The sequence below is a fragment of the Bos mutus genome, chromosome 16, assembly GCF_027580195.1.
Source record: "Bos mutus isolate GX-2022 chromosome 16, NWIPB_WYAK_1.1, whole genome shotgun sequence".
In the NCBI taxonomy this organism is placed as follows: Eukaryota; Metazoa; Chordata; class Mammalia; order Artiodactyla; family Bovidae; genus Bos; species Bos mutus.
The window spans coordinates 41,020,632-41,039,018 of NC_091632.1; the positions used below are offsets into that span (position 1 = coordinate 41,020,632).

Consider the following 18,387-nt stretch of genomic DNA (forward strand, 5'->3'; position numbering starts at 1 on the left):
TTTCAAACACTGCAAAAATCTCAGTTCTCCTGGCTCAACTGAAAATTCATTTGTCCAGTTGGTGTAAAAGGAAAAGACTTGAGTTAAACTCAGACAGCTCCTCTTAGGTTCAGATCCTTGGTTTAGGATAGTTTAGAACCATAAACCCGGGTCTTAGGGAGGGTACCTACTGTGGCCCTCCATCCTGAGATGGAGGGGCTGTCCCCTCACCATGTACTATCACTCAGGGTGCCCACGGGTCCTTCTCCCTGCCTCCCCCCGCAGGGTGCCTGGTCACCCTTCTCTGCTCCCCTGGGGCCTGCAGGGGAGGGCAAAATTAGCCACAGGTCCTAGAAGAGCCCCATGTCCTTTGGGGCCTGAGAACAGCCACAGGCTGTTGGTGGCCCCCATTCCTCCTGGTTCTTTGCCGGACCCTCCTGGTGGAGCCTGTTTGGGGAACTGTCCCTTTGAGTTGTAGCTTGGGGACAAGCTAAAGGACCTGAAGGACCAACTCTTGTCCCCTTGGGAAGGTAGGCTGCCCTGATGTGAAAGCCAAGTCCAGGAGCGCCGTCCACACTGAAGGCTCCACTCTGGGGGCTCAGTGTTGTCTCTCAGGGGCCCCCGTGTGAACTCCGTTCCCACGTGGACAGAGTAGCAGGGCCCCGGGGGATGAAGGCAGAGCCACCCGGATAAACTCGCTCTGATAGTAGAGGCCCTGCAGGTGACGGCTGCCCCTGACTGGGCTTTCCCCACAGGAGCACCCACCGGCCCCCCCTACGATGATCCCCCCGGCCAGCAGCGCCCCTCCGGGAGAGGCCCTCTTCCCCGCCTTGGCCCCCCAGGACTTCTGGAGGCCCCCGGTCACCGGCTACTCAGGGTCCGTGACCCAGCACATCAGCCACCGGGCCAACAATTTCAAACGACACCCCAAGAGGAGGAAATGCATCCGGCCCTCACCACCCCCGCCCCCCAACACCCCCTGCCCAATCGAGCTGGTGGACTTTGGGGACCTGCACCCCCAGAGGTCCTTCCGGGAGCTGCTGTTCAACGGCTCCGTCCTCTTCGGCATCGAGTTCAGCTACGCCATGGAGACGGCCTACGTGACCCCCGTGTTGCTGCAGATGGGCCTGCCCGACCAGCTCTACAGCCTCGTGTGGTTCATCAGCCCCATCCTCGGTGAGTCCTGCACAGACTGCCGGCCTCCGAAGCCTCCCTAGAAGCTTCCAGAAACCTCACTGGGGGACAAGAGAGGAGCCAAAGTTGAGCCCACTCAGTTGTGTGGGGCTCTAGGTAAAGAATCCCCCTGCCAATGCAGGAGACTCAGGTTCCATCCCTGGGTCGGGAAGATCCCCTGGAGAAGGGAATGACACCCCACTCCAGTATTCTTGCCTGGAGAATCCCATGGACGGAGGAGCCTGGTGGGCTACAGTCCATAGGATTTCAGAGTCAAACACAACTGAGCGACTGAGCATGCACACCCGCTAGAAAACCCAGGTATGGCTGGTCAGACCCCATCTTTTAAGCAATTTTATCTGAATCAGATAGAGGATGTGGTACCATGTAGACTCCAGGCTGTCACTGGAGGGCCCAAGCAATACAGCGGGGGGTAGTTTGGATCTAGGAGACCCTGCACTTTCTCGGATTCCCAAGGAGGTCATGGCAACTCTATGCCTCATGGGGGCTTGAGTAGAAAATTTAAGGAGAAGCTTAGTGATTCCAAGAGTCTATCTTTTGTTTTCTCGCTTAGGGTTTTGTTGCTGGCTCGGAGTTTCATCATCTGATTCTTTAGATGCCCTGGAGATGGGTGAATGCAAGTGTTTCAGGACTCTGGGGAGGGACCCCAGCATTGACCGCTGACCTTCTCTGTTTCAGGATTCCTACTGCAGCCTCTGTTGGGTGCTTGGAGTGACCGATGTACCTCAAGGTTTGGAAGGAGACGCCCCTTCATTCTTGTCCTGGCTATAGGTCTGTTGTTTTGGCATGGAAATAAAATGGAAAGAAAGAAAGAATTTTTTTTAAAAAAGGCCCCAACTGCTTTCTCTTGGGAAAATCTGAAAGAGTATTGACCAAAATCAATAATCCAGCTCACATCACTGGTGTGGGAGCTGGGAGCACCCTTTAACCTGGCCCTGGTTAACTGTGGAAGTCTCTCTGAACATGTTTCTAAAACAAGTTAATAGAGGAGTTCCCCTGGTGGCTAGTGGTTAGGGTTCCAGGCTTTCACCGCTGTGGCCAGGGTTCAATCCCTGAGCGGGGAACTGGGATCCCAAAAGCCACGCAGCTCAGCAAAAAAAATAAAAAGAGAGAGTTAATAAAGTCTTCTCTATCGTTTCAGCTATGCTTGATGGAATAAAAACCCTGATCTAAGCGCTCTGTTTGAGGTTTGATTAAGAAGGAATTCTTGGGGCCCTCAAGATTCTAGCCTTAAGTGGTGGCTGCCGGGGCCAGCAAGTCTGCATTCCCCGGGTGACTCTGTTCTCCATCCCCAGGGGCGCTTCTGGGCCTCTCGCTGTTGCTCAATGGCAGGGACATTGGGACGGCGCTGGCCGACACGGCCAGCGACCATAAGTGGGGCATCCTTCTCACCGTGTGCGGCGTGGTGCTGATGGACTTCAGCGCGGACTCGGCCGACAACCCTAGCCACGCGTACATGATGGACGTGTGCAGCCCAGCCGACCAGGACCGGGGCCTGAACATCCACGCCCTCCTGGCAGGTAAGGGGGGAGCAGGGAAGTGATTGAAAGTGCATCTCTCAAACCACAGGTATCAATAATACACACATCGGATGTATACATCATATCTATATTTCATTGTATAGTTGATTTACAATGTCGTGTTATTTTCAGGGGTGCAGCAAAGTGACTCAGTTATATATACTATAGATATAGATAAAATATACATTCCTTTGCAGATTCTTTTCCCTTATAGTTATTACGATATGCGTGTAGTTCCCTGTGCTATACAGTGGGTCCTTAGCGTCATCTGTTTAATGTATAGGAGTGAGTACACGTTAACCCCAAATGCTGATCTCTCCCTCCCCCGTCTCCTCCCTGCTTAGGTAGCCACACATTTGTTCTCTATGTCTGTAGGTCTGTTTCTGTTTTGTGAATAAGTTCATTTGTTATCATTTTTTTTAGACTCCACATATAAGTGAGATCATATGATATTTGTTTTGCTCTTAGTATGGTCGTCTCCAGGTCCATTCATGTTGCTGTGCGTGGCATTATTTCGTTATTTTTAATGGACGATATTGTTGATATATATGCATACAAGTATGTATGTAGGTGTGTATGAATATGTGTGTATATAGCTGTGTGTAGATATTATTATATAGCGTTGGTTCTTGTTGTTCGTGTAGTTACGTCCTACAAAAGTGCCATAAGTCCTGAATTAGCCAACCCCAAATCCCCATGGAGACATACAGGGTTAGTTTCCTGCAAACCTCCAATCACATCATTTTGGTCAATGGATCAATACATAACCTTGTTTTATGTGTTTCTGTCTAAAGACACCTTATTTTGTATATATCACTGATGCATTAACCTTGAACTCACATCCCTGGTCAGGGAACTAAGATGCTGAAAGCCTTGTGGCACAGCCAAAAAAATAAAATAGTGATGGAAAAGATTTCTAAAAATCAAGGGCAAGTTGTCACACGTGGGGAGCCTGTATGAAGAGACTGGGTGGCCCAGCAGTTAGAAAGTCTGAGCTCTGGGGGCTGAAATCCTGAATCAGGTTTGTGTTTTTCCTCCTGTTCATGGTGGGACTTTGGGTAACTGCTTGACCTCTGCAAGCCTCAGTTGCTTTTTCTAGAAAATGCAGTTGTTTATCACTCTCTCTTTACACTACTGTATGCGTGTGGGCCCAGGGAGCTTCTGCATGGATCCAGGCAGGCAGGGTTTGGAAGGTCAGAAGAAGGAATTCATTTTTTACGTTACATACATACATATATATATATGTGCATACATGTGTGTGTATAAACCTTTTTACCCCAACTTATGATGGCTTGACTTACGACTTTTTGCCTTTGACAAAAGCGTTTAGATTTTGCTCTGTTCCCAAGCTACTGATAAGCAGTCCAGTCCTCTCTCATGGGGATTTCCAGGTTCTGCCTGCTAATGCAGGAGACATAAGAGGTGGGTGTTCAATCCCTGGGTCGGGAAGATCCCCTGGAGAAGGGCATGGCAGCCCACTCCAGTATTCTTGCCTGGAGAATCCCCATGGACAGAGGAGCCTGGCAGGAAAGAGTCTACACAACTGAAGCGACTTAGCATGCACACACGCCTCTCCCATGATGCTGGGCAGCGGCAGCCACCACTAAGGTTTGACATCCCTACACTTACAACTGATCTGTTTTTTGCTTTCAGGACAGTCTTCAATCAGTTATGTGAGATAGTCAGCACTTTATTATAAAATAAGCTTTGTGTTAGATGCCCAACTGCAGGTTAATGGAAATCATCTGAGCATGTTTACAGTGGGTGGGGCTAAGTGATGGTATTTAGTAGGTTAGGTGTATTCAGTGCGTTTTTTCCTCCTTTTTAAAAAATCTGAAGTATAGTTGATTTGCAATGTTGTGTTACTTTCAGATGTACAACTAAGAGGCTGAGATACATACATATAGGCTTCCCAGGTGGCTCAGCAGTAAAGAACCCCCTGCCAAGCAGAAGACTTGGGTTTGATCCCTGGGTCAGGAAGATCCCCTGGAGAAGGGAATGGCAACTCACTCCAATATTCATTCCTGGAGAATTCCAGGAAAATGGACAGGGGAGCCTGGCAGGCTACCATCCATGGAGTCGCAAAAGAAATGGACTCGACTTAGTGACTATATATATTGGAGTATAGTTCCTCGTGCTGCACAGTAGATCCTTGCTGGTTGTCTATTTGATATATGAGTATGTATTAAGTGCATTTTGTTTCAGCCCATGATATTTTCAACTTATGATGGACTTATCAGGATTTAATCCTGTTGTAAGCACAGGAAGATCTCTACATGTCTGATTTTTTTTTCTTTCCTTTTTAAAAGTTATGTTGGAATACAAGTAACATAAAATCTACCATTTTAGCCATTTTTAAGTGTGTGGTTCTGTGATACTCTCACACTGTGGGGTCATCATCACCACCATCCATCCCCATAACGGTCTCATCTTGTAAAACCAACTCATGACCATTAAGTAATAATTCTCCAATCTCCCCTCTCCCCAGCCGCTGGCAGCCACCATTCTACTTTCTCTCTCTATGAATTTGACTACTTGAAGTAACTCCTGTGAGTGGAATCAAATTTGTCTTGGTGATGGTCTTATTTCACGGAGTGTAGTGTCCTTAAGGTTCACCCATGTTGTGCTGTATGTTAGAATTCCCTACTTTTTAAGACAGAACAGTGTTTCGTTGCATTCATAGACCACACTTTGCTTACCCATTCATCCTCTGATGGACTCTGGTTACTTCAATAATTTAGCTGTTGTGAATAATGCTGCTATGAACATGAATGTATAAATATTTCTTCAAGATCCTGCTTTTAGTTCTTTTGGGGCCTAGACACAGACATGGAATTGCTGGGTCAGACAATAGTTCTATGTTTAATTTTTTGAGGAATTTCATACTATTTTCCACAAGAGCTGCACCATTTTACATCTCCACCAACACTGCACAAGGGTTCTAATTTCTCCGCTTTCTTGCCAACTTATTGTTTTCTGGGTTTTAAAAAGTTGTTTTAATAGTGGCCATCCTGATGGATGTGAAGTAATATCTCATTGTGGCTCTGAGTTGCATTTCCCTAATGATCGGTCATATTAAGCATCTTTTCATGTGCTTATTGGCCATTCACAGATCATGTCTATGAATGTCTATTCAAGTCCTTTGCCCACTGTTTGAATCGGGCTGTTTGTTTCTTTGCTGTTGAGTTGGTGTGTGGTTCCTTAGCTGTGCAGATGTGTCCCTTTGATTATTTTTTAAAAAATTAAGTTCTCACAAATCTGACCTTGATTAAGGGTCACAAATCTGCAACTATGTCTTCAGAAGGGGTGAGAGGAAGCTAGTTAGGACCATAAATGTGGGAAGTTAAGAATAATAAAGGGAGAATGAAATTGGGTCATTTGTAGAGAGGTGGATAAACCTCAGTCAGTTCAGTTGCTCAGGATTTTTGTGACCCCATAGACTGCAGCATGCCAGGCTTCCCTGTCCATCACCAACTCCCGGAGCTTGTTCAAACTCATGTCTGAGATTCTGTCTAGAAGGCAGACCCCTGATGTGGCTGGGTCTCCCCACTCAGAGGGTAGCCCAGGACACATGATGGTCTGATGCAGGGTCCTGTGCATCGCCAGGAGTAAACCAGTAGCCTGGTCAAAATACAGCTGGACTCAAAGTCAGAGGGCACATCTTTGGAAACCCAGAGGTGGGCTGGGGCAAACAGCACTTTCTGAAGGTGAGAATATCCATTGCTGCTGGCTGGGGGCAATGTGACTTCAACCACATTTTTACGTTGTGTTGCGTGAAACATTGACCATTTGCTGGGTCCCCAGGGCCGTGGAATCGGTGAGGGAGATCAGAGGAAAGGACTAGATCCCTGCAGCCTTGCTGTTCCCCAGAGGCTCCAGGGCCTGGACCGCTGCCAGCAGAGGAGACCCATTAGGGGCGACTCTTAATGGTGGGCATGCCTGAGGATGATGTCATCAGATAAGCAAGACCAGGGTGGCCCCTGGAATTCCCGTGTGCACACGTGCCGTGGTCTGTGCTGGGACCAGGTCTCCAAGTTTACATGGTCCTGGAGCTGGGGGAGGAGTGGGACCTCAGGGGGAGAGGTGACCCGGAGTCAACACTCACTTCTGATCTTCCTAAAACGCTGTGTGCAGAGGCAACAGACGAGGGCAGGTGGTCATCATGCCCCGGCAGATGACCCTTGAGTGCAGGCAACCAGGACCGCCCCCCAGCCATTTTCTTCTTCTTTTCTTTGCAGTGTAGATGGGACAGATAATCCATCCAGGTCCTTGGAGTGGATTTTTCAAGTTGAGTAAGGAAGGGAGCACCTTCTTGGAGGCTTTCTTCCCTAACCCATGAGGAAACTTGACCGTTGATTTTCTCCCCAGGTCTCGGAGGAGGGTTTGGATACGTGGTCGGGGGGATCCACTGGGATAAAACCAGCTTCGGGAGAGCCCTGGGTGGGCAGCTGCGGGTCATCTACATCTTCACAGCTGTCATCCTGAGCATTACCACTGTCCTGACCCTGGTCAGCATCCCCGAGAGACCCCTGCGGCCCCCAGGCGAGAAGAAGCCAGCCATGAAGAGCCCCAGCCTCCCACTGCCTCCATCCCCGCCTGTCCTGTGTGAGGAGGGTGCCGGCCAGACCGTCCCTTGCCCACCCCCAGGCCCCAGCCTTTATGCCAGCTTCTCCAGCCCCATCTCCCCGCTTAGCCCCCTCACGCCCAAGTACGGCAGCTTCATCAGCAGAGACAGCTCCCTGACGGGCATCAACGAGTTTGCCTCGTCCTTTGCCACGTCCAACATCGACAGTGTCCTCATCGACTGCTTCACGGGCGGCCATGACAGCTACCTGGCCATCCCCGGCAGCCTCCCAAGGCAGGCCATCAGCGTTAGCTTCCCCCGGGCCCCTGACGGCTTCTACCGCCAGGACCGCGGCCTTGGGGACCGGCGGGATGTCACCCTGGCTGCCGGCCCCGACGGGGACGTGCTGAGGGTGGGCTCCCTGGACACCTCCAAGCCACGGTCGGCCGGGATCCTGAAGAGACCCCAGACCTTGGCCATCCCGGATGCGGCCGGAGGAAGCGGCCCAGACACCAGCCGGAGAAGGAACGTGACCTTCAGTCAACAGGTAAAAGCAAACGTCGGGGCTGGGGCGTGATGGGGGGAGGAGCCAGGGGTCAGAGGACGCCATGCACATGGCCCCCCTCTTCAGTTAGATAGATGACCTGGAAGGAAATTCGCGGCCCATCCGGGTGAACCAATCAGGAAAGACTTGGGTCTAATGGATGGGCCTCAAGGACACACCCAGCCCCAGTAACCTCATGCTCTTCATTCAGTCGGTGCGGAGATTTTGGGGCCCATGTGAGCCCAGGCACACTCAGGGTCTCTGCAGCACTCTAAGAAACTGGCCACAGCAAAGGGGCAGCTCTTTCAAACACCCTTATGTTTGCCCAGAGGTGGTTCCGTGAGTTCAGCATCATATGTGCTGCCGTCATTTCTAGTCTTTTCCCCACCACATCCAGCTCACTTTGGCCATGTGCGCCCATGGCAATGTGCCCAGGCTTCCTACAGGACGGAAACAAAAGGCAAACCCTGGTGGCTGTTTCTGGGGCCTCCCTGGGTGGGCAACCTTAACCGGCCAGCCGGGAGGCTGTCAACCCTCTGGATCCCAAAGGGTGCCGGAATGTTCCGGAAAAGTGGAGAAACTTCTGGAAGGCTGTCTGTGTTGTATGAGGGATTTGGCTGCAAGGCCACCAGCCAATATGTGGGATTTTAGCCATTTTCAGAGTCCATGACCAAGAAGAAGATTACAGCCTTGCCACAGCAAAGGGGCTTCTGTAACTCAATGAAGCTATGAGTCATACCATGCAGGGCCACCCAAGACAGACAGGTTACAGTGAAGAGTTCTGACAAAACGTGGTCCGCTGGAGGAAGGAATGACAAACCACTCCAGTATTCTTGCTGTGAGAACCCCATGAGCAGTATGAAAAGACAAAAAGATGCAATACCGGAAGATGAGCCCCTAAGGTGGGAAGGTGCCCGGTATGCTACTGGGGAAGAACAGAGGGCAGCCGCGAATAGCACAGAAAGAATGAAGCGGCTGGGCCAAAGAGGAAAGGACGTCAGTTGTGGCTGTGTCTGGTGGTGAAAGTAAAGTCTGATGCTGTAAAGAATAATACATTAAAGAGAATTATTCTTAGGACTTCCCTGGTGGTCCAGTGGTTAAGACTTCGCCTTTCAATGAAGGTGTTGTGGGTTTAAATCCCTGATGGGTGAGCTAGGAGGCATGTGGGATCCTAAAATGAAAACCAAAAATTAAAACAGAAGCAATATTGTAACAAATTCAATCAAGACTTAAAAAGAGAGAGTTATTCTCTCCTTTTAAAGTAAATGTGAGGGCCCTGTGGGCCCCCCCCCCCTGCCCTTAGGGAACCCAGGGGATGGAGTTTCCTGAGCAGAAATTAACCTGCACAGGCCCCCAGGAGGGCAGTGCTGAAGCAAGTGACCTGCACACATCCCTTGAATACAATTGCCCATGTGACTGGAAGTGCCAGCCTCGTCTCAGTCAGGCATGCCCCCTGACCCTGTGCTTGAGAAGACACCTGATCTTGTAGGAGGCCCACCAGAGATGCTGGGAGGTAGCCTCTCACATTACCTATGCTGTTAAATTCTGAAGTTTGACGCACCTCCTTTGCATGACCGAGAGTCAATCCTTGGGCCTTCTTTATTGTATCTTAAACTTAATGCCATCCCACCTCAAGGAAGCGCTCTGCGCAGGTGGGTGCCCGTCCTGCTGAGAAGTGTCCGGGCCCCGGTGGGCGGTGTCTGCCCGCTCTGATCCAGAAAGGGTCTGAAGCACTGAAAGTCACTGGAAGAAACCCATCATTGGCAGAGGGAAGCGATTTCTCTTAAGTGCTCAGGTCAGGGGCGTGTCATGCTCACTCTTGGTGACCTGATAGCAGTTCATCAGGCCCTTTGGCAGTACCGGGCCATTCTATCCAGTTGCCCCAAACCCCACCTGGCTTCTGGATACAGTTCTTAAGTTCTAGTGGAAAGTCTCTTTTTCGTCCTTTTAAAACATTCCATCTTCAAATCAGTTCTGGCAGGAAAGTAAAAATCATGAGCTTAGTGTGAATACATCTGGGCTCAGTGGGGACGGGGTGTCAGGTGAAGTCTTGCTCCAGCAGTTATGGGTGACAAGCTCTGTTGGCGCAGCGGCTGCCCTCAGAACTGGCATTGTGGGCTGTTTCCTTCCTTTTCATTCTTCCACCTGGAGCATCCAGGTGCACCCCCGCCCCCTCCCAGCACAAGCTCCTGCGTGGGCCCACAGTAAGGTACCTTTTCTTCGCTCGGGATGTGTACCTCCCAGGGCCAACAGCTCACCTGGCTGGTGTCTTCACCTCCAGCCCCAAGGGGGGCTTGTCCTTCTGCGAAGAGGCTGCAAACGGAGCCGTGAGTGTATTTGTCCCTGGAGCATTGCCCTGAACCCACTTGTCCCTGTTTCACTGCTGGTGATGTGGGGCTGTCTGGGTACCCAGCTCCCAACCTGGGCTCCCTGGGCCCCCCTAAGCCCCCATGTAGACAGGCATCCACCCGTCATGTTGAAATCAGTCTTTTACATCCTCTCTTCTGGAAGAGTTGGGACTTCATAATGTCTGAATTTAAGCCAATCCGTATTTCTTTTCTTTCAAATGTATTTCACGTTGGGCAAGCTTACCCTCTGTGGTCAAAAGGCAGGCACAGCGAAGGGAGATTTCATGCTCAGCTGCCCCTACTCTGAAGAGACTAACGTTATATGTCTCTTAAAATGTCATAAAGTCATATGATATAAGGTCATTTCTCTCATTCAGACCACGGGCCTCAGCAGGGTGGACGGCGAACAGTGGGATGGTGTTTGGTGCCCAGTTCACACTGTCCAGGAAGACAAACCCTCACAGCCTCTGGGTCTGTGTTCCTAATTCACTTTCTCATTGAAGCAAAATGTGGTGCTAGTGATAAAGAACCTGCCCACCAATGCAGGAATGTAAGGGGCGCGGGTTCGAGCCCTGGGTTGGGAAGATCCCCTGGAGGAGGGCATGGCAATCCACTCCAGTATTCTTGCCTGGAGAATCCCATGGATAGAGGAGCCTGGCGGGCTATAGTCCATGGGGTCACAAGGAGTTGGACACGACTGAAGCGACTTAACACACACGCATGGAACTCCAATACTTTGGCCACCTGATGCGAAGAGCTGACACATTAGAAAAGACTCTGATGCTGGGAAAGATCAAGGGCAGGAGGAGAAGGAGTCAACAGAGGATGAAATGGTTGGATGGCATCACCGACTCAACAGATATGAGTTTAAGCAAGCTCTGGGAGATGGTGAAAGACAGGGAAGCCTGGTGAGCTACTGTCCGTGGGGTCACAAAGAGTTGGACATGACTGAGTGGCTTAACATGCACACATGGGGTGGCTGAGGTGTAGTGCCCTGATGAGGGATTTGGGGGGCTTCTCTTACAGGTGGCAAATATTTTACTGAATGGTGTGAAATACGAGAGTGAGCTGACGGGCTCCAGCGAGCCATCGGGGCAGCCGCTGTCCATGAGGCACCTCTGCTTCACCATCTGCAACATGCCCAGGGCACTGCGCCACCTCTGTGTCAACCACTTCCTGGGTGAGCTCGTGGCAAAGCTTCCTGCCTGTCGTGCCCCCCTCGGGTGGCCCTGCAGTGGGGCACAGGTCCTGACCCAGGGCTAGGAATGCCCGGAGGCCTCTCCAACCCACTGGGCTTCCCCAGACACCACCAGGGGCAGGATGAGGTAGGGATGGAGCAGGGAGGTGCCTGCTCCAGGCATTCCCAGATTAACCAGGTCCTCTGGGTCTCCACGGAGCCCAGATCCTCAGGACCAAAAGCTCCTCAGGCAACTCACAGTTAAGTGGGCTATCACTTTCCCACTGGAGGAATTTGTGTCTTAAGCCAGTCTGGAACCCTGACACTTAGAGACGAGATGTAGACACACCCAGACACACACATGTCTGGGGCTGGTCTCAAGTTCACAGGCTCAGCTTTCAGATGAATACCAAGAAGCCCCAGCTAGCCTGCCATTCCCTCCAGGGTCTCTTCACTGTTGGGCTGTTGACCCTCTGATTTTAACCTAAGCTCTCAAACAATTGTGGGATGTAAAGCAGAATGACTTTCTAGAAGGCAATTTGGCAACAGACAAGAATCTTAAAAAATGCCCATAGTCTTTATCCCGGGATCCTATTTGGTATTTGTTGCAAGGATGTAGTCAGAGGTTTGATCATGAATCAAACCTGTACGAGGCATTGATCACAGCATGATTTACAACAACCAAAGACGGAGATGGGAAAAAGGGTAAACACCTAGCAATGGGGGAAGGGGGAGTATATCAGGGAGAGTCCACATTGTGAAATACTTTGCTGCCATTAAGATGGGGCTCTTTAAAAGTATTTAATGGCATAGGACACGTGCATGATAATTATTGGGGTTCCAGAGGCCCAGTAAACACCACCTCCTTCCCCTATGAGAGAGAAATGGACATGGAAACCAGAGGAAGCACCCCTATGGTTTTTTCGGTAACAGAGCAAGTTAGGTTTCCATCAACACTTGCCCTTCCTAAGGTACTTCTCCCAGGTAAGCAGGCAACCCCCTGCCCCGCCTGTGACTGGATCCCTGCTGGCATTTTCTTTCTTCCCAGCAGAGGAGGGAGTGGAAAACCAGAGAAGGTGGGGGTTAACTTTCCTCCTAGCGATAGGATTCAGAGAAAGAACAGAATGCAAAACCTTCTCGTGACAGGGCATGTGTTATAAGGATATATGTTTACTTTAAAAAGACAAGTAGGGGAACTTTCCTGGGTGGTCCAGTGGTTAAGACTCCACACTCCCAATGCAGGGGGCCTCAGTTCAAACCCTGGTCAAGGAACTAACCAAATAATTTTTTAAAAAGGAAGGGTAGGAAACCTACAGAATTTTAACAGAGGTATCTCTGGGTGATAAAGGTAATTCCTTCATATTTTAAAAAATATTTTTTATATTTATTTTTACACAATTAAAAATTTCATTAAAATATTTTAAATAATTTTTAATGTTTATTTACTTCTTTGACTGCACAGGACCTATACTTGTGGCACACAGGATCTTTTTTAGCTGTGGCATGTGGGACCTAGTTCCCTGACCAGGGATGGAACCCGGGCCCCCTGCATTGGGAGCTCAGAGTCTTAGCCACTGGACCAGCAGGGAGGTCCCTCCTTCTTTAAGCTTTGAACCGACAAAACTCACGTGCTGCACTGATGGTGGCTCAGAACCACCTGCTGGGGGGGCAGCGAGCCAGCGCCTGCCCCGCGGTCACCACCTGTGTCCCCCCCAGGGTGGCTCTCCTTCGAGGGGATGCTGCTCTTCTACACGGACTTCATGGGCGAAGTGGTGTTTCAAGGGGACCCCAAGGCCCCGCACACATCAGAAGCGTATCAGAAGTACAACAGCGGCGTCACGGTGGGCTGCTGGGGGATGTGCATTTATGCCTTCAGCGCTGCCTTCTACTCAGGTACCCGTGGGGCAGGGGTGGGGGTCGGGGGCAGGCTCGGCCGGAGTGGGGGAGGCTGGGAGTGGGGGGGCAAGCTCAGCTGGGGAGATGCTAGGGGCAGGTTGTGGGGGCAGGCTCATGGGGGAAGCAGGCTCGGCTGGGTGTTAGGGGCAGACTGGGGGGGCAGGTTCGGCTGTGGGGGCAGGCTGGGGGGTGTTGAGGGCAGGCTAGGGGGGCAGGCTCGGCTGGGGGGGCAGGCTGGGAGGTGTTGGGGGCAGGCTAGGGGGGCAGGCTCGGCTGGTGGGGCAGGCTGGCGGGTGTAGGAGGCAGGCTAGGGGGGCAGGCTCGGCTAGAGGGGCAGGCTGGTGGGTGTTGGGGGGCAGGCTAGGTGGGCAGGCTCGGCAGGGGTGGTGGTCTTCCAGGAGGGTGACGAGAGGACAGGCAGTGAAGGAAGCTTGTATCTTCACAGCTGCAGGCACAGCAGCCCAGTTTGGGGGCAGACAGCGCTGTCTTTTCCTCCGTTTTCAGTGGCCCATCGTGGGGGTCAGTCAGGGGCAGGGCCATGTGGGGAGGGTGTGTGTCCAGACCTGAGGGGGCAACTGGCCAGAGCGTTCAGGCCCGCAGGCAAGGGCCAAGTGGGGCCCAGGGAGAAACCATGAGGTCACCTGAGGTGGGTGTGCCACCCACCGGACCCCTCAAGTCTTTGCCATGTCCGTTCATGTGGTAGCTAGTCCAGAAGGGATGGAGGTGCAGGGGAGACTAGAGAGGTGGGTGGAGTGACACGGAGGTGGGCAGTGGGGACAGGGAGTCCGCGATGACCCTGAGGTTTGACCCTGGGTGACCCACGGCCCTAGGACGCTGTGCTGGATTCCTGAGGGTGCCAGGGCCATCCCAGTGGGGGCATGGCAGGGCAGTTTGAGGGGGGAGTGCAGCCCCCAAACTTCATCTCAGGGGTTTGCCCATGTTTTCAGCAAAAGGCCAGAGAAACCAGCCTTCCGGCTTTTCAGGCTCCAGTGGGGCCCCTCGGGGCCATCCTTGAGGCGGACGAGGCGTGATGACCACGTGGGTCTAAATTCTGGCTAAACTTCTCTGATATTCACAGGGATTTGAATTTTGTATAATTTTTACATGTCACAAATTATTGATCTTCTTCGGGTTTGTTTTAAACATTTGAAGATATATAAACCGTCTTAGCTCTGGGCGGTACAGAAATAGGCTGCAGGCTGGACTCCGCCTGAGAACTGTAAACCGTGGGCCCTGTAAGGAGTTCCAGCCCCACCATTGGGACCGTGACCTTTGGGGGTCGATAGACCATATTAAGAAAGAATTTCTTGGCTCTCAGTGGCAGACCCCGGGGGCTTGGGTGTTTGGTGGCACCTGGACGTGGGGAAGTGGCCCTAAGGCATTGCAAGGGGTGTCCTGTGGAGTCTCAGCTCCCAGGCCTCTCAGGGTCCTTCAAGGCTGGCCCACTGGGGTGGGGCTGTCAGGGTCGTCACATTAGGAAAGAGGCAGAGGCAGTAGGATTTGTGCAGGAATTCAGGGCTCGGCTCTAAACCCTAAACTCTGGAGCCTCTGGCTTTTCTACCCAAAGACCCTTCACTTGCTGCAGCACCTGGGGGCCTGGCCTGGGCCGATGTGAACGGGGCTCCCCCGGGTCCTGCCACCCATCTGGACACCCCATCAGTGGTCCCTTAACCCCACCCCCCCCCCCGGTCCCTGAGTGGGTCTTCTGGTAGAGGGTGAGCTGCCTGCTGGCCTGGGGGTGGCCGGGGTTCAGGTGGGGTGGTGCTCACCTGCCAGCCTGGGGGTGCCCGGGGCCCCGGCTGGGTTGTGCTCACCTTGCTCTCCCCTGACAGCTATCCTGGAGAAGCTGGAGGAGCACCTCAGTGTCCGGACGCTGTATTTTATCGCATACCTGGCCTTCGGCCTGGGGACCGGGCTCGCTACACTCTCCAGGAACCTCTATGTGGTTCTGTCCCTCTGTGTCACCTACGGGGTCTTGTTTTCCACTCTGTGCACCCTGCCCTACTCGCTGCTGTGCGATTACTACCAGAGCAAGCAGGTGAGTGCCCTGGCTTTCCTGGCTTCCGCCCCGCGTCCAGGTGAGTCTCCACCTGAGCAGGGTCCCAGGGCCGCATTCAAAGGGGAAGATTATCAGGATGCATCAGCAGAGCATAAACCCCAGAGGGAAGCTGCCCACACAGGGACTCAGGAGGTGGCGAGGGAGGGGCAAGGAGAGGCCCACCCCCTGGGGTTCCCCTCTGCCAGGCTTCAGGGCCATCTGGGAGCACTGGGCCTTGAGCACCGGACACTTTGTGAACGAGGTCAATAATATGTGAACACAGTTTTTTTTTAAAAATGAGAATCAATGCCAGAAGTCCACACTGAGCGAGAGACAGGAACTGAAAGAGGATAAGTGACAGGACCAAGCCACGCCCTAGTGGTGTCAGAGGCCAAAGGAAAAACCAGGAAAAAGATCCCGTCATTATGTAAAAGTTGATATTTTGTTCAGGGTGGATTTTCCTTTACCAGCTTTAGTGAGGAAGAATTCAGCACAAAACCATACCATTCGCCCATTTCCAGTATACAATTCAGTGGTTTTTAGCATACTCATGCCATCAATTCTAGAACATTTTTGTCACAAACAGCCTGCCCTTCCCTGATAGCTCAGTTGGTAAAGAATCCACCTGCAATGCAGGAGACCCTGGCTCTCCTGGGTTGGGAAGATCTGCTGGAGAAGGGATAGGCTACCCACTCCAGGATTCTTGGGCTTCCCTTGTGGCTCAGCTGGTAAAGAATCTGCCTGCAATGTAGGAGACCTGGGTTCGAACCCTGGGTTGGGAAGATCCCCTGGAGAAGGGAACCCACTCCAGTATTCTGGCCTAGAGAATTCCATGGACTGTATAGTCCATGGAGTCACAAAGAGTCAGACATGACTGAGCGACTTTCACTTTCTTTCACCCCCATCCCCCTGACCCCCACCTCTGGCCAAAAGAAGCCTCCAAGTATCACCCCTCCAGGCCTCCCTCCCCCAACCCCCTATAGTCACTGATCTGCTTTCTGTCTCTGTGGATTGGCCTGTTCTGGACATGTCACGTCCATGGAATCACACATGTGGCCTTTTGTGTCTGGCTTCTCCCAGCCTCATGTTTTTGAGGTTCATCCATGCTGTGCAGAGTGAATCCCTGCCTCATTCCTTCTTGTGATCAAGCAGTATTCCCATCAGAGATCTTTGGCTGTGACTTTGAGATTTTAAAACTCTGCACTGAAGACCACTGTGATACTGGCCATTCCTGCAGCCCCTGTAACCCTGGACCTCATCACGTCCCCCAGGCCTGGGCCCCAGGGCTGCCTCTCCCCCAGGGCAGCACAGGGACCTTGGCCTGTGACCCGTGCACGTGGCCTGAGTGTCACTGTCCTGCTTGTCAGCTCCCAAGAACCCCTTCACCAGATACACGGTTCTTGGTAGAGGGAGGCTCTGCCCCATGGGAGGGCACGTGGGGCCTCGGGCCGCTTTTGATGGGTCAGGGTGGAGCTGGCTGGATGGCCCCACTGGTCGAGATGATGTCCCCAGGACACACATGATGCCAATTCATAGACCCCCTTGCTGGGCCGTGGGGACAGAGCCTTGGGTGGGGCTGGGAGGGGTAGGCAGCATCCCAGAGGTGACCACATCTGGTCGTGGGACCAGGCCAGGCTGGCTCCCAGGTGGCACCCAGCAATGGTCTGCGTGATGTGGGTGGCCCGAGCTGGGGGTAGGGTCACTCCTGCCACCACTTGGTGGCTCTGCTCAGAGTCCCTGTGTCCTCCATCCCCCAGTGTGGTGCTGGGTGAGGCCGCAGGGAGCCTGAAGTCCAAGGTGGAGGCCACGGGCCAGAGGAGCAGGCGCTGTAGACCCTGAGGGGGTCTCTGAGTGTGCCAGGCATTGTAGCAACAAAGGTTCAGAAAGGGGATGAGCTAGGGTAGAGGGGGCGTGGCCTGGTCGGCCTTGAGAGGAGAGAGACAGGGAAGAGCCTGTGTGCCCGGCTGTACCTGCTGGTCGTGGATTCCTCTTCTTGTTGTCATCTCTGTTCACAAATATTAAAGTCTTGGCCAGACTCCCTCTGCACCGGGGGCCTGGAAACAGGAAGCTGTCGGGCATGGGGTGCCAGGTCACGGGCCTCAGGGGGCCTGGTCTGGATGACATACATCTCTGGTCAGTTCGCAGGGTCCAGCGCGGACGGCACCCGGCGGGGAATGGGCGTCGACATCTCCCTGCTGAGCTGCCAGTACTTCCTGGCCCAGATCCTGGTGTCTCTGGTGCTGGGTCCCCTGACCTCGGCTGTGGGCAGCGCCAACGGGGTGATGTACTTCTCCAGCCTCGTGTCCTTCCTGGGCTGCCTGTACTCCTCGCTGTTTGTCGTCTATGAAATCCCTCCCAGTGATGCCTCCACCACTGAGGAGCACCGGCCCCTCCTGCTGAATGTCTGAGCTTGTGCCCCAGTCTGGAGCAGGCAGGCTGCGGAAACCCAAGGGGCCCTGGTGGATGGAGGCGGGACAGGTCTCCTGTTGGGATGTAAATATGTGATAAGACAATAAATGGCCACAGCAGAGACTATGGTTTCTAGTGTGGCTCTTCTGAGGGGCAATAGGTCACCTGGGCACTGGGCCACTCGTCATAGGGACTTAGCAGGGGACTGTAAGAGTCATTTATGTATACACGTATAACCAGAGGCAACCCTGAACCCCCCTCTCACTCCTACCCCTGCCCCAAAGACTTTGGGGCAACATCTGGAGATATTTGGGGTTGTCACAACTTGGGGGGTGCTGATGCCCTGGAATGCTAGAAACACCCTAAGGTGCACAGGACAACTGCCCACAATAAAAAAGGATCTGGGCCCAAGTGTCTACAGGGTGGGGCGGAGAGAGCCTCGCCTAACTGTGCATTGCTTCCCAGAACAGAATTAGAGTAGAGGATGCTTTGGGGTCAGACGATCTCATATCCATTCATTCTCTAATTTATTCATTCATCCATCCATCCACTCATCCTTCCATCCAGCCATCCATCCATCCACCTACTCATCCATCCATCTATCCATCATCCATCCACTCATCCATCCCTTCACTCATCTATCTATCCATCCATCATCCATCTATCCACCCATCCATTCACTCATCCATCCATCCACACATGCACCCTACAGACACCC

The 18,387-nt window shown here is 52.6% G+C and overlaps 1 protein-coding gene across 1 annotated transcript; it reads left to right on the forward strand.

The window, feature by feature from the left end:
• Positions 1–758: 758 nt before the first annotated feature.
• Positions 759–17,780, forward strand: SLC45A1 (solute carrier family 45 member 1). The gene is made up of 8 exons (XM_005892696.3): positions 759–1,155; positions 1,852–1,944; positions 2,469–2,693; positions 7,062–7,804; positions 11,176–11,329; positions 13,043–13,219; positions 15,055–15,260; positions 17,399–17,780. Exons 1-8 carry the CDS (start codon positions 759–761, stop codon positions 17,666–17,668), a joined length of 2,265 nt encoding a protein of 754 aa, XP_005892758.2. The 3' UTR covers positions 17,669–17,780.
• The last annotated feature ends 607 nt before the right edge of the window (positions 17,781–18,387 follow it).